This window comes from Lepidochelys kempii, chromosome 3, assembly GCF_965140265.1.
Source record: "Lepidochelys kempii isolate rLepKem1 chromosome 3, rLepKem1.hap2, whole genome shotgun sequence".
Lineage (NCBI taxonomy): Eukaryota > Metazoa > Chordata > Testudines > Cheloniidae > Lepidochelys > Lepidochelys kempii.
Genome location: NC_133258.1, coordinates 192,158 through 215,055, shown reverse-complemented (window position 1 = coordinate 215,055; position 22,898 = coordinate 192,158). Strand labels below are relative to the sequence as shown.

The 22,898-nt window shown below is 42.3% G+C and overlaps 1 protein-coding gene across 18 annotated transcripts in view; it reads right to left on the bottom strand.

Moving 5' to 3' along the window:
- The window catches only part of ZNF512 (zinc finger protein 512), a 70,457-nt gene that overhangs the window by 43,504 nt on the left and 4,055 nt on the right, over positions 1-22,898 (bottom strand). For 2 of the 18 annotated variants that reach the window (XM_073335364.1, XM_073335378.1), the window contains exons 1-3: positions 18,062-18,169; positions 9,196-9,328; positions 673-865 (exon numbers count right to left, since the gene is read on the bottom strand). In XM_073335364.1, the coding sequence (XP_073191465.1) occupies positions 673-718 (46 nt within the window). In that variant the 5' untranslated portion in view covers positions 719-865; positions 9,196-9,328; positions 18,062-18,169. Of the gene's footprint in view, positions 1-672; positions 881-9,195; positions 9,329-9,857; positions 9,967-12,135; positions 12,893-14,044; positions 14,064-18,057; positions 18,174-21,113; positions 21,234-22,898 lie in introns of those variants that run through there. The other 16 variants (XM_073335372.1, XM_073335370.1, XM_073335368.1 and 13 more) reach the window with 16 other exon arrangements.

Here is a 22,898-nt window from a genome sequence, read left to right as displayed (position 1 = left end):
GTGTCTCAAAGACAGGTTTTCAACTGACATGATATGACCAATCCCTACACATGCAGAACCTTCTCATCAAAGTTCATGCCTCCTTTCACACTGCCCCAGTTTTCATCCAGTATAGACACCTGAATATCAGAGATCTTCCTCATCATTAACTAATAGGTTTCACCTCATGGGATATGACATGCAAGATGCATTAAGTACATCAGCACAAAAGGCCCTAGCCCATTCTAAATCAGAAAATAACAGATGTTAGAAATGGAGAGGACAACTTCATGCCCGTTTCTAACCCCCAGGACCACTGCTGGCTTCCTCTCTTTTGTATATGTTCTAGTGTTGTTTCTATTGTCTAGCCTAGTTTTAAAATTCCTGTGCAAAGCATTCTGCTGAAACACTGGCAGAGCTCTCACCCACAGATAAAAGCAGACCTGTAGTCATAGTTTCATTGATCTTAAAGGTCAGATCACTTAGCCTCACCTTCTGCACAAAACTGACCACAGAATTTTACCAATAAGTTCTGCAGTGGAGACAGTTATTCTTCCTTAACCTAGAAAAGACACTATTGAGACCATAACTTGTGGTTTTGAACTGTAGCATATTTTTCAGAAAGACATTCAATCTTGATTAAAAGAATAAATGAGAAGACAGCTTTGCCCAGTACTACGGGCTCTAAAGTACCTTTCTTCTCTGAGGATTTATTAATATTGGTTTTTATTCCTCTCATTTCCAGCCAGTCAGTGGTCTGTGAATAGCCCGCTTGCCCCCAGATTCTGAGCTCCCGCTCACTTGACTCTTGGAAGAGGCAGAAGAATCACTGAAGCACTCATTGTTATTGTCCGACCCTAGGAGACTAGTTTCAAACTCCTCGGACCTAGAAAAAAAAATCCTAGATATAAAACAAACACCAAGATGGGTACATGCACACATGCCAATGCAATGAGTCTCACGGCAGAACATGCTGCTTTCATCTTCGCAACCAGTCTTCAAGCCCACCCCACAGTTCAGTAAACCTTCTAATTTCTCTTTTATTGATAGTAATGTAGTGTTTAGGAGCCCAGTCATGGACCCGGACCCCAGTGTACTACCCACTGTACAAACACAGAAAAAGAAGGCAGTCTCTGCCCCAAAGAGCTGACAATCTAAGTATAAGACAGGAGATAACAGGTAGATACAGACAGACAGGGGAATACAAGGAAACAGTGGCAAGACAGAATACAGTCTGCAGGACAGACATCCTGAATGTTGTATACAGTGTTGTTGGTGCTGTGGTCAGTCCCAGGATATGTGACAGACAAGGTGGGTGAGTAATACCTTTTAGTAGACCCATTTCTGTGGGTGAGACAGACAAACTTTCGAGCCACACAGAGCTCTTCTTCCGTACTAAATTACTAAGGTACTAAGTTACTCCTGGGGGAATTCTGCACCACTGTGCAATGCAGAATTTTCTCAGAAATTATTGTTGTGCATGCAGAATTTCCTTTTTCTCCCCACAGAAATGGGCTGCAGAGCTGCTGGCTGCCACTAGGGCCCACTGGACCCAGCAGAACCCAGCTCGCAAATAGAGGTCACTGCGGGGGCGGGGCGGCACTAGAGGGTTCTCAGCAGCTACAGTTCTCAACATGCCCTGAAGGAAGGAAGCATCCTGCAGGAAACTCCATAAAAGCCCAGGACCAGCATCTGGCTGTTTCTTCCTCTGGATCCCTGAGTGGGGCCGGGGCGGGGGGGAAGAGAGACTGCAACTTGGCTCTGCGGGAGAGGGGATGCAGGAGTCTGGACTGGAGGGTGCCCCGCAGCTGGGCTCTGGGGGGGAGGGGGCAGAGAAACAGAAACTGGGTTGTTGTAAGGGTTTCTTTGACTCTACTCCTGGAGGAATTTGTGTGTGTGTGTCTGGACTGTTACAGACATACTTGCTGACAGATATTTTGAAATAGATTACTAAAATAATTGAAACTGGCATGATTACATAGCGTTATTCTGACAAATAAAATATCCAGAGTTTTAAAATATAGTGCGCAGAACTTTTTGGTGCAGAATGCTCCCAGGAGTATAAGAGTGTCGCAGCTAAATATAAGATTGAACAGATAGTTTAATATAAGTAGTTAGAACATATTCTAAGGGACCATTAAAGGTGAAGTGGCCTGTTAATTCATAACTTTGCTAGCTAAAACATCTGTGTGTACACTAGCACTTTTATCGGTAAAACTTATGTCATTTAGAGGTGTGAAAAAACCCACACCCCTGACCAACAAAAATTACATAGACAGAAGCACAGACACAGACAGCACTATGTCGGTGGGAAATGCTCTGCTGCTGACATAGCTACCGCCGCTCATTGGGGGTGGTTTAATTATGTCAACAGGAGAGCTCTCTCACATCGGCACAGAGGGGCTACATGAGAGATCTTATAGCGGCACGGCTGCATTGGTACAGTTGTGCCACTGTAAGGTCTATAGTGTAGACCTAGCCTAAAAATCATGGTCTTAATAAAGTACTGAATTTATGGCTTATCGACTACAGGGATGTTAACAGACCACTTCACCTTGAATGGTCCCTTAGAATATGTGCTACCTTATATTTAGCTGCAACACTCAGAGCTCTTCCTCAGGTCTAAGAAAGGTACTCAATGTAGCCTGAAAGCTTGTCTCTCTCACCAACAGAAGTTGGTCCAATAAAAGATATTACCTCACCCACCCTGTCTCTCACACATCTAAAAGGAAGTTATCATTCTACATACACTTCACAGACATTAAGGAGAGCTACGCAAGTGCATTTGAAGCGGGGTGGAGGGGTGGTGTGGTGGTGAGTGGCGGAGCTAAGATGAGCTAAGCAAGGAGATTTTGGACTATAAAGAGTCACTTGTCAGGTGAACTTGAGAGCCATAAACAGAGAGACAGCTAACAGGGAGTTTCAGAGGGCATTTGGAAAGGGAGTGTGAGAAGCTTTCCTTCCAGGGTCAGCTCTACGTGTGATTTCAAGATAGCCAGCAATGAACAGTGGTTGTGAATGCAATGGATGTGCCATGTTTTCTTTTCTACCTGAACCCAGAAGGGACTTCCTGTGAATCAAGTGCAAGCTGGTGGCTGTGTTGGAGGAGAAGATTCTTGGAGTGGAGGAGCAAGTAGAAATGCTACTGAGAATCAGAGAAGCTGAGGACATCCCAGTTAGTTAGGCTCAGGAAGTATCAGCCTCCCTCATTCAAGAAAGAAAGGAGCTTGCCACCAAGGAGCTGGAGAGAGAGGAAGTCAGAAAGGAGGTCTTGGAGCTCGTAACCACTGGAGGCAAGAGGTCAAAGTGACATTCTACATGGCTGGAGACAGATGAAGATGGGTACGCCATGGCCACAAGAGAGAAGAGGACTGGAAGGAATTCCACAGCTAGAAGTTTCCAATTGATACTACATCCAAAACATGGAAACTGTGGACGACACCTCTCGTGATCCAGTTGGTCCAAGGGAATGGAGAGATATATGGGACACACCTGTGGACAGCAGCTCAGCCCAACCTATAAGAAAAATCACACAGAGTCCTCCAACTGTCCAAGGAAGACGGATTATTGTTGGGGATTCAATACTCAGAAGAATCCAAACGTTGTGCAAGGAACAGGCAGACAACAGGACTGTCACTCTAAGATTGGATAGGCTTTTGAAGTCAACAGGAAAGGATCCATTGGTGTTGCTTCATATCTGCAGTAATGACACTGTGCTGTGGGGTATCTTGCAGGTAAGGAAGGACATCAAGGAACTCAGAGCTTGCTGAAGAATGACCAAGAGATCTTCTGAGATCCTTCCTGTCCTACGAACAAAAGAGGACAACAAGCAGAAGATTCTGGAAGTGAACCACTGGCTAGGTACGTGGAGGAAGGTTTTGGTTTTGTGGAATGTTGGTCTACCTTCTATGTGGTGAAAGGCTGAATAGTTTGGAAGGAAGACAGGCTGGCTGAAGTAGTCAGGAGGACATTAAACTAATAACAAAAGGAGCAGAGGAGTGGCGTGGGTAAAAAGGGAAGATATGAGCACTCAGCACACAATTGAAATGTTGAGAACAAAATTAAGGAACCAAAGGACATGAAGAGTAGAAATTAGGACAGTTGCGTGATTAAAAAAATTAATCGCGATAGATCACGCTGTTAAACAACAACTGAATACCATTTATTTTCAATATTTTTGGATGTTTACTACATTTTCAAATATATTAATTTCAATTACAACACAGAATACAAAGTGCACAGTGCTCACTTTATATTTATTTTTATTACAAATATTTGCACTGTAAACAAAAAAAATTTTTCAATTCATCTCATACAAGTACTGTAGTGCAATCTCTATTACAAAAGTTGAACTTACAAATGTAGAATTATGTAAAAAAAAAAAAAAAAAGAAAGAAAAACTGCATGCATGTAAATACCTTGCAATGCCAGCTACAAAAGTGCCATGCGAATGCCTGTTCTCACTTTCAGGTGACATTGTAAATAAGAAGCAGGCAGCAGTATCTCCCATCAATGTAAACAAACTTGTTTGTCTTAGCGATTAGCAGAATAAGTAGGACAGCGTGGACTTGTAGGCTCTAAAGGTTTACACTGTTTTGTTTTTGAGTGCAGTTATGAAACAAAAAAAAATAAATAAAAATCTGCATTTAGTAAGTTACACTTTTATGATAAAGAGATTGTACTTCAGTACTTGTATGAGGCAAACTGAAAAATACTATTTCTTTTATCATTTTTACAGTGCATATATAATAAAAAATAATATACAGTGAGCACTGTGCACTTTGTATTCTGTGTTGTAATTGAAATCAATATTGAAAATGTAGAAAAACACCCAAAATATTTAATAAATTTCAATTGGTATTCTATTGTTGTAAGTGCGATTAATCACGATTAATTTTTTTAATCATGATTCATTTTTTTTAGTTAATTGTTGAGTTAACTGAGATTAATTGACAGCCCTAGTAGAAATTACTGAATTGCCTATACACCAATACTAGGAGCGTGGGTAACAAACAAGAGGAATAGGAATTACTCATTCATGAACATAAATTTTATTTGGTTGGTATTCGTGAAACATGGTGGGATGATTCCCATGATTGGAATGTTAAAAATCAAAGGTTACAACCTATTTAGGAAGATCAAGTGGGCAAAAGCCCTGGCTGGGATGATTTAGTTGGGGATTGGTCCTGCTTTGATCAGGGGGTTGGACTAGATGACCTCCTGAGGTCCCTTCCAACCCTGATAGTCTATGATTCTATGAAAAGTGGAGGGGGAGTGGCACTATGTCCAAAATGGCACTACCTCTTTCCTAACACTGATAACCAGGAGAAAATTATCTTGAATATTTCCGAATCCACGTCCTAACAGATAGAGCACAAGATGGGGTATCAATCTGTGTCTGCTACAGACCACCAAATCACGCTAGTGAACAGGATGAGTGGCTCCTATAACATGTAGGAAAAAAATAGCTGTGTGATCCTGAGACACTTCAATATGAGTAATGTATGCTAGAGGTCTCATGATGCCAATATTAAAACTATTTCTAAATATTACAGGTAACAATTTCCTAACTCAGGAAGCATTACATCCAACATGAGAGCAGTCTATACGAGACCTCATCTTGACAGATAAAGAGGAACTGATCACAGAATTAAAAATTAACAATAACTTCAGTACAAGTTATGACTTGATCACATTTATATTCTGTTTGCACACTAAAGTCCAGACCAATAATATACTGTGACAGGGTCAGGCCAGATGGCTACAGGAGAGTGATAGAAGGCAGATATATTAGCCCCAGGTTAAGTAGGTCCCTTTTCCCTGGATAAGGTAACAGGGAAGGTTCCAGAACAATCAGGAACTTTCTGGAAACAATTAAGGCAGACAGGCTGATTAGAACACCTGCAGCCAATCAAGAAGCTGTAATAATCAATTAAGACAGGCAGGCAAATCAGGGCTCCTGGGTTTAAAAAGCTCCTCACTTCAGTTTGTGGTGGGCGTGCTGTTAAGGAAAAGTCAGCACATGTGACTCCATTTTGGTTTGGGGCCCACCATTGTTTAAATGCCAGCACATCATGCACCAGGAGGAGTGAGCCTTAGATACTGAATCCCTGTGAAAATCCTCCTCCTTGCCTCCAGCCTGCCTTGATTCCCAGTATCTATTTTTTATCAGTCTCTAACTCCCTGTCTCTTGGCCTTTGATGTGAGGCCTCCAATCCTGATAATACAAGTTACTGATGCATGGCTTTAGGACCATGCTGTATAATTAACATATTGGTTTAGCACAAGGAATGCACCAAGCAGGGATAGGTGGTAGATAAGAAAAGGGTTTGTTTATTGGCTAAGGTTTCCGATGCACAAGGGCAACATGCTTTGCTAAAAAGTATATAACCTTTGTATAATCTGTATTCAGGGTCCCCTCCTGGCTAGCAGGGGGGCACCATACTTGAGCGTAATAAACTTAGTGTCTCTTGGGAACTCTGCAGTTTTGGACTTTGTTTATGTGCCTCAGCTTAGATTCGAACTGTGTGTGACCTATCAGGTATAAGAAGGACTTGTGGCACCTTAGAGACTAACCAATTTATTAGATTTATTTATTTAATTTATTTATTTATTATTAATAAATTGGTTAGTCTCTAAGGTGCCACAAGTCCTCCTTTTCTATCAGGTATAATTTGCAGCATTTGTGTGCGTGTCCTGCCAGGTGTAATTTGTAACAGTTTTGGCGACCACAAAGGGACTCTAGGCTCGCCCCAACAAGCGAGACTACACTCCTCCTCTCGGACAGCTCCAGCTGGCACAGGTTGAGTTCACCTTTGAGAACTCCGAGGAGGGGGGGTGTGAGCCGTCGCTTAGGCGATAAGGTGGCACATTTGGTGTCCTTTTGGTAGCCCATTATGGGTTCTGGGCAGAGTGTAAGTAAAGGGACCCCTTTGGCTGAAATTCTTGAGAATTGGGGGAATATTTCTGGTACCCATGGGTTAGGTAAAAAAAAAAAAAAAAGCTGTAATCTTGTGCAAGGTTGAGTGGCCAGCACTAACAACTCAGACACCTTTTGACTGGCCACCGGATGGTTTCTTTGCTAGGGAAAATTAACAGCGCTTAGGAAAAGGCTGGAAAACAAAGCTCCAGCCCAGATGGATTATTGGTATGTATGGGACAACTGGGCCTATGCGCATGCGAAAGGACATCCTCTTTCCTCCTCCTTTTCTTATTCATCTCAGGGGTCTCCAGCCCCGCTCTGTGCTATGCCTGCTTCTGCCCCTCCTCCGGCTTACCCTCGGCTTTCTGACTTATGCCCGTCACCTCCTTGCTTGCCAATTAGCCATGCTTTCTGTCCAGGTGACAAGCCTCATGGGGGGAGGACTCGGGTAGCCCTTGTAAGTGAAAATATTTAAGGAAAGAGACCAGGAGGGCTGGGGGCTAGTTAAGAAGCCCACCCTCCTTGTTAATTTGGTAGTGAAACAAAGCTGGTGCTCATGGAAGGGACAGTTCAGAGAAAAAAAACAGGATCGGGCCCAAGCGGGTAGGCAACAGATAGAGAGATTGGAAAACAGGTTGGAAACTTGGAGGTCATAGTGAAAAAAGAGGAGTAAATAATTACAGGAATGGAAAACATAAATCCCGGAATAATACTTGGAATGGTAAAATCTAAGTTAATTGGGTGTCGTTTTGGGAAATAAGCAAGTGATTTAAGAAAAGAAAGTAAGAAGTTAGCTCTGTAGTTGCTGGAAAGAATTAAGCAGTTGAACTTTGTGAAATACTGGAAAGAAAAAGAATTCTTGGTTTCTTTGCAGCCATTTTGGAAAAAATGGGCCCTTTTCCAAAGAAATGCAATTATACAGTGCTACTTAATTAATATCTTATTAGGCTCCAAGGGGCTACAATAGGTGGTGTCTTCCTTTTCAGGTCGCTGTGTGTTTGACAGCAGGAGTTAAAAGTAAAAGGCAATCAAAAGTCTGGTAAAGTTTATTGTGCCCTTTTTAAAGTAAGAATCTTTAACCTGTGGATCCAAAAGCAAGCTGGAAAGCATTTGTTTTAATGTAAATTACCTAACTGATAAGGTAGAGGCCACTGAAACCTGGGCTGCCTATAAAACAAACAACAAGAAAATATGGGTAATTCCTCTGTTTTGCCTGCAATTAACAAGGGTATTTGTATAAAAAGGAAATATTTTAAGCAATGACTGACTGCCCAAAAGGGGTAGATCTGTGTTTTTTTTGTCTTTCAGAAAATCAGAGAAAACTGATGCCAGCTGAAAAGCAATTCAACGTCTCATGAATTTCCTGGCACAATAGGAATTCTGTTCTGTGTTCTATGTCCTGTCTTGTGGTGTTTGTCTTGTGGCCAGAATTGTTGTGTTTAATTTTTCATAGGACAGTTTAGTTTAAAACTAAATAGAAGGGTTAAATCAAAATGCAGATACTTGTTTTATTCAACTTGGAATACAAAGTGTTTGGATAATATCAAAAAAATGTGATATATTAAAGTTTAATACATTTGCTTAATACAGGGCTACAGGCCCCTCACCTAGGGCTGAAGCGGTTAGGCTTTGACTTTGGCCTCTCCGCCTGGGGTGGTGGGGTTCGGGCTTTGGTCCCCTCTCCTGGGGTTGTGTAGTAATTTGTCATCAAAAGAGGGTCACGGTGCAATGAAGTTTGAGAGCTGCTGATCTAGTCTGACCTTCTGTACAACACAGACCACAGAAGTTCCCCAAAATAATTCCTAGAGCATATCTTTTAGAAAATAATGTTTAATCCTGATTTTAAAATGGTCAGTGATGGAGAATTCACCACAACACTTGGTAAATTGTTCCAGCGGTTAATTACTCTCACCATTAAAAATGAACACCTTAGCTCCAGTCTGAATTTGTCTAGCTTCAACTTCCAGCCATGTTAGGCCTTTCTCTGCTAGACCGATGAGCCCATTTTAAAATATTTGTTCCCTGTGTAGGTACTTATAGACTGGGATCAAGTCACCCCTTAAATCTTCTCTTTGCTAAACTAAATGAGCGCTTTGAGCCTATCACTACAAGGTCTGTTTTCTAATCCTTTAGTTATTCTTTGTTGCTTTTCTCTGCAGTTTATCAACATCCTTCCTGAATTATGGACACCAGAACTGTAAACAGTATTCCAGCAGCAGTTGCACCAGTACCAAATACAGAGGTAAAATAACCTCTCTACTCCTACTCAAGAATCCCCTGAAACAAAATCTTACAATTAATGGGATATGGTGAGAATTTCTCAGCTTTGTTCCTTGTTCTTAGCCAGATTTCACGAGAAACGTATGCATACTTTTTCCCCCCCCGAGATCTCTTGATCTTCTGTTGTCTGTGCCGAGGTCCTGTATCCTAGCAAAACAGAAAGAGGAACAATTCAGGATAATACCATAAGGATTTTTCTTCTTGTTTTAGTTTTTCAGTTCACATAATAAACTGCACCTTACTAATCTCTCTCTGTCATAACACTTATGAAAGGGAAGCACTGGCCTATTCAGTGAAAAAAATTGTCCCCCCCTCAAACCTGGGTGAACTTGTAGAGGAATTAGAATAGGGACCAACCCATGCAGTGGGAGATCTAATCCCTTTTCTTACACAGGGGCACAATGAAGTTTTCATTATCCCAAGCCATTCATTCCCAACAGATGGGTGACTAAACTCAGCCTGGACTTTCTCAGTTGATGGCAATTGCATGAGATCCCCAGCAACTTGTTCCAACTTTTAAAGTATTACTTTTTCCTAATATTTTTCCTATCGCAGTTTAAGCCTGTTCTTACTTGCTCTATAGTAAGAATCACTAGCCTCTAACCTGGCTTAAACACTTTTTCTCCTATAACCCTCCATCATTGTTTCTGGGTTGTATACGCTCATGTCTCCTAACCTTTTCTCCTGTGTCTTATTCACCAAATCTTTTGTTTCTCATTCCAGTTTCTCTCTCCCCATTATGAAATGAGGGTCTTCAAACGAATCCTCGCCAGGTTGGGACAGCACTTAAGACATCAAGGTGATAGGTGCCATATGAATTCCCAAGAAGGAATAAGGATCTCAGCTGCCCACCATTAGTCCCACCCAAAGTCTCATTTTCCACCGCCCTCCTCAGTAACATCTCAGGCCTAACTTAAGTTTCAATATCAAGCAGTCAGAACCACCCTTTTTCAATAGCCCTCTATGCTTCAGGCTTGGGAACCCAGTGTATAGCTTTCCTGTTCTAAATGGGCTGAACATCTACATCTTCACAGCATTACAACACTGAAGATATGGATGGCACAGTGTTGAGAAAAGCTACACAGTGGTTCCCCAAATCCAGTGCCTAGTAAAGATATGATTGACTCAGGTGACAGAACAGCTGTGGTCCAGGGTGAGAGGTCAAGTTCTGTCATGGATTAGAAACTGGCTAAGAGACAGAAAACAAAGACGGGCTAAATTGTCAATTTTCTTCATGGCAAAAGGTTAACAGCAGGTGCCACAAAGTTCCCCTTCAAAGATGGGGCTTGCTTAATGTAATAATTATCTGGAGGAGGGGGTTAGTAGGGAGGTGACAAAATTTGCAGATGACAAATTATGTAGACTGGTCACAGATAGAGGCAATGGGGAGAAACTTCAGAGGGATCCTAAGAAAACGGGAAAATGAGCAGCCCGATGGCAAATGAATGTCAACGGATGTTGACAAATGCAAAGAAATGCACAATGGAAGGAATAATTCACTATTCACATATAGTGCTGACTTCTAAATGTACTGTACAAACTAGGAAAGATCTGTGGGTCACTATGGGCAGAACCAGTCAAAAAGACAAAAAACAAAACCAAAAAAAAATGTTCGAATGCTAAAGGAATAGGATGGTGAAAAAATCATGGCTGTCAATTAATCGCAGTTAACTCCCGTGATTAACTGAAAAAAAAATGCGATTAAAATTTTTTTTCGCAATTAAAGAGTTAAACAATAGAATACCAATTGAAATTTATTAAATATTTTTGGATGTTTTTCTACATTTTCAAATATATTGATTTCTATTACAACACAGAATACAAGGTGTACAGTGCTCACTTTATATTTTTGTTTGCAAATATTTGCACAGTAAAAAAAACCAAAAAAAAATAGTATTTTTCAATTCACCTCATACAAGTACTGTAGTGCAATCTATCCTGAAAGTGTAACTTACAAACATAGATTTTTTATTGTTACATAACTGCACTCAAAAACAAAACAATGTAAAATTTTAGCACCTACAAGTTCATTTCATACTACTTCTGGTTCAGCCAATCGCTAAGACAAACAAATTTGTTTACATTTACGGGATATACTGCTGCCTGCTTCTTATTTACAATGTCACCTGAAAGTGAGAACAGGTGTTCACATGGCACTTTTGTAGGCAGCGTTGCAAGGTATTTACATGCCAGATATGTTAAATATTCATATGCCCCTTCATGCTTCAGCCACCATTCCAGAGGACATACTTCCATGCTGATGATGTTCGTTAAAAAATAGTGCGTTAATTAAATTTGTGACTGAACTCCTTGGGGGAGAATTGTATGTCCACTGCTCTGTTTTACCCACATTCCGCATATATTTCATGTTACAGAAGTCTCGGAGGATGACCTAGCACATGTCGTTTGATTTACGAACACTGTCACTGCAAATTTGACAAATGCAAAGAAGGTACCTGTGATGTTCCCCTCTGGTGTTATCCGGACCGGTGATCTGCGAGGTCACTCCAATCCTTGACTCTGGGAACCAGCCTTAACCTGCTCTGCTGTGAGAATCCCCCACTCCTGGGCTGTTCATGCACAGCCTCTGGCATGTAAGCTGCTCCCAGCTATTTGCAACTGAATGACACTAGCGAATATCTCCGGTCCCAGAGACAACCGTCTTGCAGTGTCCAGTTATGCCCCCTGGACGCTGCAAGCTTATATGACTTGGTCAATTTAACAAAGAAATTGATATGTACCAGGCTTGTTATCCCAAGGCTGAGCCTCTGACACACTTCAGACCAAACGCACTGATTCAGGTAGAACAAACAAATTTATTAACTATAAAGATAGATTTTAAGTGATTATAAATCAAAACACAAGTCAGATTTGGTCAAATGAAATAAAAGCAAAACACATTCTAAGCTGATCTTAACACTTTCAATGCCCTTACAAACTTAGATGCTTCTCACCACAGGCTAGATGGTTGCTGCTCAACCAGGCTCTCCCCTTCGATCAGCACTTCAGTCGCTTGATGTGATGTCTGCAGATGTAGGTGGAAGAGGGAGAGAGCATGGCAAATGTCTCTCCCTTTTACCATATCCTTTCTTCCCTCTTAGCTTTGCCCCCCACCCCCTTCAGAGTCAGATGAGCATTACCACATCGCAGTTCCAAACTAACCAAAGGAAGGGGGGGGTAACTCCCTCGAGAGACTAACAGATTCTTTTTTTGCTCCCTAGGCCATCACCCTTTGTTCCTGTGTGGTTGGGCTGGGTTTGTCTCATCAACGCCCTGATGAGGTGTGAACTGCCTTTCTGCTCTTGCAGAGTTTTTGCCTGGGCTTATTTTAAGCCATGGGGATACATTTTCAACCTCATGACTACCTACATAAAATTATAACCTATAACAACAATGCTCAGTACATCATGCGCCTTCCGAAGACACCCGACATGACAAACTTTGCACTGGATATCACATAATCATTTTACAAGGGGCTGCTGGGTGTCCCCCGGAGGTACAGAGCATCATAGTACCAATGACAGGTTTCAGAGTAACAGCCATGTTAGTCTGTATTCGCAAAAAGAAAAGGAGTACTTGTGGTACCTTAGAGACTAACCAATTTATTTGAGCATAAGCTTTCGTGAGCGACAGCTCACTTCATCGGATGCATACTGTGGAAACTGCAGAAGACATTATATACACAGAGACCATGAAACAATACCTCCTCCCACCCCACTCTCCTGCTGGTAATAGCTTATCTAAAGTGATCACTCTCCTTACAATGTGTATGATAATCAAGTTGAGCCATTTCCAGCACAAATCCAGGTTTTCTCACCCTCCGCTTCCTCCCCCCCCACCCCAAACAAACTCACTCTCCTGCTGGTAATAGCCCATCCAGTACCAATGTGAGATTTCTAAAAATAGCTACAGCACTTGACCCAAGGTTTAAGAATCTGAAGTGCAGTACAAAATCTGAGAGGGACAAAGCATGGAGCATGCTTTCAGAAGTCTTAAAAGAGTGATACTCAGATGTGGAAACTACAGAACCTGAACCACCAAAAAAGAAAAACAACTTTCTGCTGGTGGCATCTGACTCAAATGATGAAAATGAACATGCATCGGTCCGCTCTGCTTTGGACTGTTATTGAGAAGAACCAGTCATCAGCATGATGCATCTCCTCTGGAATGGTGGTTGAAGCATGAAGGGACATATGAATCTTTAGAGCATCTGGCACGTAAATATCTTGCAATGCCGGTTACAACAGTGCCATGTGAACGCCTGTTCTCACTTTCAGGTGACATTGTAAACAAGAAGCGTGCAGCGTTATCTCTTGCAAATGTAACCAAACTTGTTTGTCTGAGCCATTGGCTGAAGTAGGACTGAGTGGACTTGTAGGCGCTGAAGTTTTACATTGTTATTTTTGAATGCAGGTTTTTTTTGTATATAATTCAACATTTGTAAGTTCAACTTTCATGATAAAGAGATTACACTACAGTACTTGTATTAGGTGAATTGAAATACACTATTTTTGTTTTTTACAGTGAAAATATTTGTAATCAAAAATATACAGTGAACACTGTACATTTTGTATTCTGTGTTGTAATTGAAATTAATATATTTGAAAATGTAAAAAAAATCCTTCTATTTATTGTTTAGCAGTGCGATTAATCATGATTAATTGTTTTAATTGCTTGACAGCCCTAGTTATATTGGCACTATTAGAGAGACATGGTGAGTGAGGTAACATCTTTCACTGGACCAACTTCTGTTGGTAAGAGAGACAAGCTTTGGAGCCCACTTTATCTCTCTAATATTCTGGCATCAACATAGCTACAACTACTCTGCATTCAATAATGGCATTATATAAGTCAGAACCTCACCCTCACTGGGCATATGATGTTCATTTCCGGTGGCCACCCTATCTGCTTCTGTAGGACAAGAGATTGAAAAGTTTGGACTGTTCAGTTTAGTGAGGTGATAGAAGAGAAGAGATATGATAGCAGGATAAAAAATGACAGGTCCAGAGAAGTTGGATTCAATGTTCCTACTTACCCTCTCAATAAAAGAGCAGGGAGACGGCCAACAAAATTGAAAGACATTACGTTTAAAACTGATAAAAGAAAAGATCTTTTTACACAATGCATAACCAACCTGTGGATCTCAATGCCACTACACATTATTGAGGCCAAGAGCTTAGCATGATTCCCAAAAGGACTGGACAGTTATATGGACAATAAGACAACTTTGTTTAGCTATTGCAAGCTATACAGTATTTGCATTACTGTACACTTTACACATTTTTTTTTCAACCTATCCTGCTGTTTCTTCAGTCTGGATATTAAAAACAAAACTTCTAATTTTAAATCAGTCTGCTCTTCAAATGTTTTAGTGGTACACGCTAAACTATATGTAAAAAGCCTCTTACAGGCTGCAGTACCACAAAAATGTGAAAGAGAAAAATACTGCTGAAGGTGAGTTTCTATTAACAGAGATAGCAGTTTCACTGGGGGGTATGTCTTCACTGTTATACACTCAAGTTACATTTCTCAAGTTAGCCAAGCTCAAGTGACCACACCGTGAAACAACATTTGAGCTGCTGTGTCCACTCAGCTGTAACACTAAGACATCTGGGGATGCATCCCACGGTTCTCTGCACTGCAGTAGGCTGAGCTGCTCTATGAATTCTTCCCCAATAAATTGCAAAGAAGTTGTCTGTCCTTACAGAGGGAACTTTGGGACAGCTTTGGAGGACCAATGGCACTCAAATGGAGCTAGCCTATGTCCACACTACAATGGTCATATTAGCAGCTGACAAGTGGCACTAATTCAAGCTTTAGCTTATAACCCCGGACAAACCAACCAATTTGAATCTAAAGCACCACCACACTCAAGTTAATAAATTGTACAGATGGAACGTGAATTGGGGGTAACTCAAATTAACTTTGCTGTGAAGAAACTCTATGGCACAATGTTCACTAAAGGCTTATGGCTCAATGCTATCAGAAATGATGTTACAAAAACACAAAAGCTTCCATTATGCCAACAAGAAGCAGGCACATAAAAGACAGTATCCCCACTTCAGGGCCATAACCCTGGTATCAGGTGCCAACCTCATTTTACTGATATCCAACCAATTTCCAAATACTTAAAGAAAGGTAAGTAGACAAGGACATAGATTCTAAAGAGACAATACACAAATTCAGGCACACGATGGGATACTGATTGAACAGTGACATTTTACATGTAATTTATGGGTCCCCTGAATACCAGGGTGGATAAAAATCAAGGATTTAAAAAAAAAAAACAATTTTTTTTTGATAAAACGCTTTTTGGGGAAAAAATAAAACTATCTAAAGATAGTTTTAATTAAAACACATTATAGCTCAAAGATATCTCATCATGGAATAGGGATTATAAATTCTATAGTATGAGACAATATATTCATGTAATGTTTAAGAAAAGTTTTGTAAATACATTCTAATAGTTCACGGATTAGGGACCCAATTTTATGGTGTTCCAGGGGCTTCTGTATAGATTATTTAAATTATTTTTTTATCTACCTATTGGGACTCAGTGCTCAGTCCAGAAGATACCATCAGAGATGCTCGGTTTTGCAGTTCTCAAAATGTGGATTTGTGTCTCCAGAGATAACATGCTTGTTAACAGTAAAAATGTTTTAAAATAAATATATAAAAGGTGAGTAATAAGAGACCTCAACCCTATTGTCCCTCTGCAAACTTGTGTACACAGAGTCAATCCCTTAACTCTCTCTAAAAGTGCAAAGTTTCAAAAAGTTCAGTGAATAGAAGATTGTTGGGGGTGGAATAGATCTGCACAAGGAGAAGAAGTCTGGAGATAAATGTGAGAAAGGAGGGACAGGCAGTAGAAACAAAAGTGAAACTGTTTGAGCAGCACATTCCAGAAGTCCTGAGGTCTTTTTGAGGGTAGCCTTCATTGATTTGAAATCTACCATGCCATTCTCTCACTAGAAGGGAAAATCTATAATGGCAGCAGGCCGTAAGAGATACCCAGTTTGGGAATATTTTAATGAAGTTCCTCAACCTGTGGGTAAGACACGCATGCGTGCAAAATGCAAATGGTGCAACAAAGAAATGTTAAGGCCTAGTTGCCCGAATGAAACATCATGAGAAGTGTTCCTTCTCAGGAGGAAGCTGCGTTGAAGATGATGAAAGGAACATGTCTGAACATGCAGGATCTTCAGGTGGTAATTTTTTTTTTATTTCATACTTCTTTCTTAAGGACTGCCTGTCCTCCTTCTGGACTATTCTTGAATTCTCATGTTTGAGCAAAAAATATAGTTGTTACTTTATGGTACTATCATTTCAGATGCAGTTGTGATAAAAAAAATAAATAGCTGAAATAGGCAGATCTTCCTTTTACAATTTCACCTTTAAAGTAGTACTGAGTGTCAGTGAATGAGCAATGAGTAATATTAAATAAGCAGTATGGTAATAATAATTAAATAACTGCACTGGCTTATTTTGTTTAGGAGAATCCATCCTCAACATACAGGATTCTGAAGACTATCCACCTTCAAGATCACCATCATTTTCTATAGTTTCAGAGTTTTCAGTCACATTATGTATGTCACATAGCCACAGTACATCACCTGTAGCAAAAAGGAAAAAAAATCTCCATCATCCAGAAACAACCATAGATAAATTTGTGATAAGAACCAGCAGATTACAAAAAGAGGTAACTGATGAAAAAATTGCCTGGTTTGTTTATGCAACAAACTCTCCTTTCCCTATGATTGAGAACCCACACTTCATTAACGTGGTTCAGTCATTAAGACCAGGATACAGTCCACCCAACAGAGCAGATGTCGCAGGCAAATTGCTGGATAACTTGTATGAAAGAGAAATTGAGCAGTGTGCAAAAGGTTTAGAGGGTAAAATTGTTAACCTAAGTCTTGATGGGTGGAGCAATGTCCACAATGACCCTGTTGTATGGGCTTGTGTGACAACAGAAGTAGGGAAGGTCTTCCTTACAGAAACAATTGATACATTAGGAAATGCACACACAGCAGAATACTTACAAGAAGTAGCAGTAAAAGCTATAACAAACTGAAAAAAAATGCAAATGTCTAGTACACAGCTTGGTCACAGACAATGCTGCAATTGTATCCAAGATGAGAAGAAATTTAGAAGAGAGTCCCAAGCTAATAACATAAGGTTGCAGTGCTCATCTGATGCAACTCCTAGCCAAAGACTTCAGCATTCCAGAAATAAAGACTAATGTTGTTGAAACTGCAAAACAGTTCCATAACAATCACTTTGCAGCAGCTGCTCTGAAAAAAGTGGGAGAAACCAAGCTAACTCTCATGCGATGGAATTCAGTAGTGGACTGTTTTGAGCACTATATCAAGAACTGTCCTAATCTGATGACAGTTTGTGAACAAAATCGTGAAAAAATAGATGGCACTGTCACAGCCAAAATTCTCAACATCGGGCTTAAGAAAAAGGTTGAACACAGGCTGAGTACCCTGAAGCCTATTCCTGTAGCCTTGAACAAAATGCAGAGAAATAGCTGTTTTACTGCTGACACTGTTGAAATTTGGAAGGAACTGAGTGAGATCTTTAAAAGAGAAATATGCAATGACAGAGTTAAATTACAAGCATTAAAAAAAACGAATGGGACAAGCACTATCTCCAGCTCATTTTCTTGCAAATATTCTCAATACTCTGTACCAGGGTCAAACCTTAATTGCTGAAGAAGAGGAGTTGGCTATGACATGGACATCCAGCAATCATCCCTCCATAACGCCAACTATAATAAACTTCAGAGCTAAGGGTGAACCATTCAAGAAATATATGTTTGCTGATGATGTTTTAAAGAAAGTCACACCAGTGAACTGGTGGAAATCACTTACGCACTTGGATTTAGAGACTGTTGAAGTGATAATCTCACTTTTAACAGCAGTAACTTCTGCCGGTGTATTTTCTTCCTTTGGACTAATTCATTCCAAATTAAGAAATCGTCTGGGACCTGAAAAAGTAGGAAAGCTTGTTTTTCTTTTCCAAATTATGAATAAACAGGAAAATGAAGGTGAAGACAACTGAGTTAGCTGCAGAAGCCAATATTTTAGGTTTCTCATGTGTTAAGGAAAAGTTAGCACGTGACTCCATTTTGGTTTGGGGCCCACCATTGTTTAAACGCCAGCACATCATACACCAGGAAGAGTGATCCTTAGATACTGAATCCCTGTGAAAATCCTCCTCCTTGTCTCCAGCCTGCCTTGACTCCCAGTATCTGGTTTTTGTCAGTCTCTAACTCCCTGTCTCTTGGCCTTGATGTGAGGCCTCCCATTCTGATAATAAAAGTTACTGATGCATGGCTTTAGGACCATGCTGTGTAATTAACATACTGGTATAGCACGAGGAATGCACCAAGCAGGGATAGGTGGTAGATAAGACAAGGGTTTGTTTATTGGCTAAGGTTTCTGATGCACAAGGGCAACATGCTTTGCTAAAAAGTATATAACCTTTGTATAATTTGTATTCAGGGTCCCCCCCTGGCTAGCAGGGGGGCACCACGCTCAAGCGTAATAAACTTAGTGTCTTTTGGGAACTCTGCAGTTGTGGACTTAGTTTCTGTGCCTCAGCCTAGATTCGAACTGTGCGTGTCCTACCAGGTGTAATTCGCAGCATTGGTGTGCGTGTCCTACCAGGTGTAATTCGTAACACATGTTAACCTGGCTGACATAGTCGATTAAATTTTTGTTTGCTTTTTTGAAAAATATTTCATTTAACTATTGTAGTTAAAAACAATTAACAAAACCAAACCTGATTTTAAAAAACAATGTTTAACTAAACTCAAAAATTCATGTTTATTTTAACAAAAACATGTTTGCTGCTGAAGAAAAAAATCCAGAATACATAACGTCATTTTCGTTAAATATAAGAACATAACAACGGCCATACTGGGTCAGACTAAAGGTCCATCAAGCCCAGTATCCTGTCCTCTGACAATGGCCAATGGCAGGTGCCCCAGAGGGAATGAACAGAACAGGTTATCATCTAGTGATCCATGCCCTGTCACCCAATCCCAGCTTCTGGCAAACAAAACAATTTAAATATCTGTCTGGTAACGTTCTCCTCCTAATATAGCATGGCAAGAAAATCCTCCAAATATTAATGATTAACCTGTTAAATTAGAGAGAGTTCGCCTCCCAATGACTTCATAAATACCTGCTTCAATTACATTTGGTAAATGAAATAACCAATCATTCATTTTCTCATATAGCTGTAAAACTAATCTGAAAAGTTTTCAAAAGAAATAACTTTAAAAATGTATAGTGTGTACCTTCTAAAAACGAAACCTAGATCTCTGAGTTGTGAAGAATACGTATTAAGCTTATAACAACCAACAAGAATGTACTTTTATGTAGAAATCCATCATTAAATAGAGTCTTCCTGAGTAGTGATTTAAATCATGATTTAAGTTTGATTTGAATCAAATCCACCCTGCTGAACACTGTTTGAATCTTGCAGAAGTATTTGTAATTAACAACCATCAACAATTCCAGTACAAAGAAAAGGAGGACTTGTGGCACCTTAGAGACTAACCAATTTATTAGTCTCTAAGGTGCCACAAGTCCTCCTTTTCTTTTTGCGAATACAGACTAACACGGCTGTTACTCTAATTCCAGTACAGTTATGTGTCTGATAAGATGTTAATCAAGGTGCTTACAGATGCACAAGGATAAAGAGGGGTCAGCCTCAGCACCAAATGTCCATGTGCTGTGTGTGGAAAAGTGTATTCCCGCTGCTAAAACTCTATTACAGGTTTCAGAGTAGCAGCCGTGTGAGTCTGAGCAGCCGTGTAAGTATCCACAAAAAGAACAGGAGGACCTGTGGCACCTTAGAGACAGACAAATGCATGCATCTGATGAAGTGAGCTGTAGCTCATGAAAGCTTATGCTCAAATAAATTTGTCTGTCTCTAACCTATGTTAGGAAACTGATCTAGCAGAAGTTTGCTTGACTAGGGATTGGTCCTGTGCTTTGAGCTGCTGAAACCAGAAGAGCATCTGCCTAGATGCTAACATTTAAACTTCTTTCAAGTTCAGGCATTCAAATATTATAATATTGCAAGGCATTGAAAATTATGTGAGTCTAGACAGAGCTTGAGCGTGACATGAGAGCCAGGTGCACGCACAGATCAACTCAGAAAGGGCCTACCCATAGAAACGTCTTAATTAATTAGCCTCTCACAGTTTGTATGGCAACTTCCACCTTCTCTGTATGTGTATCTATCTATATACCTTCTTATTATTGGTTCCATTCGATGCAGCCGACGAAGTGGACTGTAGCTCACGAAAGCTTCTGCTCAAATAAACTGGCTCATCTCTAAGGTGCCACAAGTCCTCCTGTTCTTTTTGCGGATACAGACTAACACGGCTGCTACGCTGAGACCCGACATAGATTGTTATTATCTATATTAACACAGTGCCTAGGAGCCCTAGTCGTGGTCCAGGACCGCACCGTGCTCGGCCCTGTACAAACACGGAACCAAACATGCTCCCCTACCCCTGAGAGTTTACAACCTAAGTTTAGGGAAGAGACACCAGGTGGACGCAGACCCGCGGACGTGGAATACAAGGCAACGCGATGACAGGCTACGGTCTCCGTTACTCGCTTTGTGGTTTGCGCCTTCTCCACCCGCAGGGACAAGCTGCCGCTCTCCGGCCGAGAGCCCGCCGGTAACTCGAGCGGGGCTCCCCCGGGCACGGAGACACCCTGCCCCAGAGAGCTCACGGCCCACTCTGAAACAAGGCGCAACGAGTCAGTGGGGCACGGGGGGGAGCTGCGGGACGCGCTCAGCCGGGGCTGCCACTTGGCCCCGGGGCCCAGGGGCCGGCGGGGGCGCGGGGCGAGGGCGGGCAGCCGGGCGGGCCGCGCAGAGGGGGCGGGCCGCAGGCACTTACCGAACAGCCGCCGCTCCGCATGGCGCGCGCCCAACTCGCGCCTCATCGCTGTGCGCCCCTCACAAACAAACATCAGCGATCTTCACCCACGTGACCCAAACAGGCTCGTGGTGACATCATCTCGGCGCGCCTCCACCATGGCGTCAAACGCTCCGCAAGAGCGGCCGTTTCCGAGCGTGCCACGCCCCCTCCCACTCTGGCGGGCCAGGGCCAGGGCCAGCCCCCGCCCCCGCCCAGGAGCAGGAGCAGGAGCAGGAGGCACCGTGCGGCTGTGACCGCAGCCCGAGGCGGCGCGCGCCTGGGGGCGCTTCCCCGCCCTCTGATGCCAGCCCCCTAGCGCATGGCTGGCCCCACATCCCCCCTTGCCGCAGTCCGTGGGCTCCCCGCGGTGCCTTCAAGCCTTTGCCTTGGGGCCCTGCCTAGCCTAGCCCCAGGAAAACCAGTCTCCTGGGAGGCACCTCTGCTGTGAGCCCTTCAGAAGCCAGCTGGCTGCCAGGCCCAGGCGGGTGGCCAGCGGTGAGTATTGCTCACTGAGCCTACGCTACTACTGGCAGCTGGAGGGGCAGGGGAGGACTGGGTGGCAGGAGTGGAGTTATGGGAGCTGGAGCGAGAGGCTGCCTGTGCAGTCTCCTCCGCATCATGAACTACGACTGAATCCTCTTCTGAGCCATCTGAATCCAGGTTTTCTCACACCCCTCCTCCCCCCCCCCACCACACACACACACACACACACACAAACCCACCAGCAGGAGAGTGGGTTGGGGTGTGTGAGAAAACCTGGATTTGTGCTGGAAGTGGCCCAACTTGATTATCATACACCTTGTAAGGAGAGTGCTCACTTTAGATAAGCTATTACCAGCAGGAGAGTGGGGTGGGAGGAGGTATTTTTTCATGCTTTGTGTGTACATAAAAAGATCTTCTACACTTTCCACAGTATGCATCCGATGAAGGGAGCTGTAGCTCACGAAAGCTTATGCTCTAATAAATTGGTTAGTCTCTAAGGTGCCACAAGTCCTCCTGTTCTTTTTGCGGATACAGACTAACACGGCCGCTACTCTGAAACCTATCTTTTGAGTAGCCATCAAACTCTCACCATAATGGTCCTGCATTCCCATTTGTGTCCTTTAGGGTGTGTCTCGCCTAGATTATAAACCCAGAAAGGACGATTGTAATCATCTAGTTTGATTTACAAGTGTGTTGTTAGAACATAGAATCATATAGGACTGGAAGGGACCTCGAGAGGTCATCTAGTCCAGTCCCTGGCACTCCTGGTAGGACTAAGTTATCTACAGCAGGGGTCTCAACCTCAATTTACCTTAGGGCCAGTGCCAGTCCTCAAATCCTCCCAGTGGGCCAATAATGTCACTCATGCTGCCCAGAACCTGCCCCCCCAAACTCCGCCCCCCACCTGCCTAAGGCTCTGGGATAGGGTAACCAGATGTCCCATTTTTATAGGGACAGTCCTGTTTTTTGGGACTCTCTCTTATGTAGGTGCCCATTACCCCCCACCCCTTGTCCCGTTTTTTCACAGTTGCTGGTCATCCAACTCTGGGAGGGAGTTTGGGTGAGGGAGGAGGTCTGGGGTAGGGGATTGGGGTGCAGGGTGAAGGCTCCAGAAGGGAGTTTGGGTGCAGAAGGGGTGAGAGGTTGGACTCTGGGAGGGAGTCTGGGTGGGAGAGGAGGTCTGGAGTGCAGGCTCTGGGATGGAGTTTGGATGCTGGGTGCAGGCTCTGGGCTGGGGCAGGGGATGGGGGAGGCAGGAGGATGGGGTGGGGTTGCAGGCTC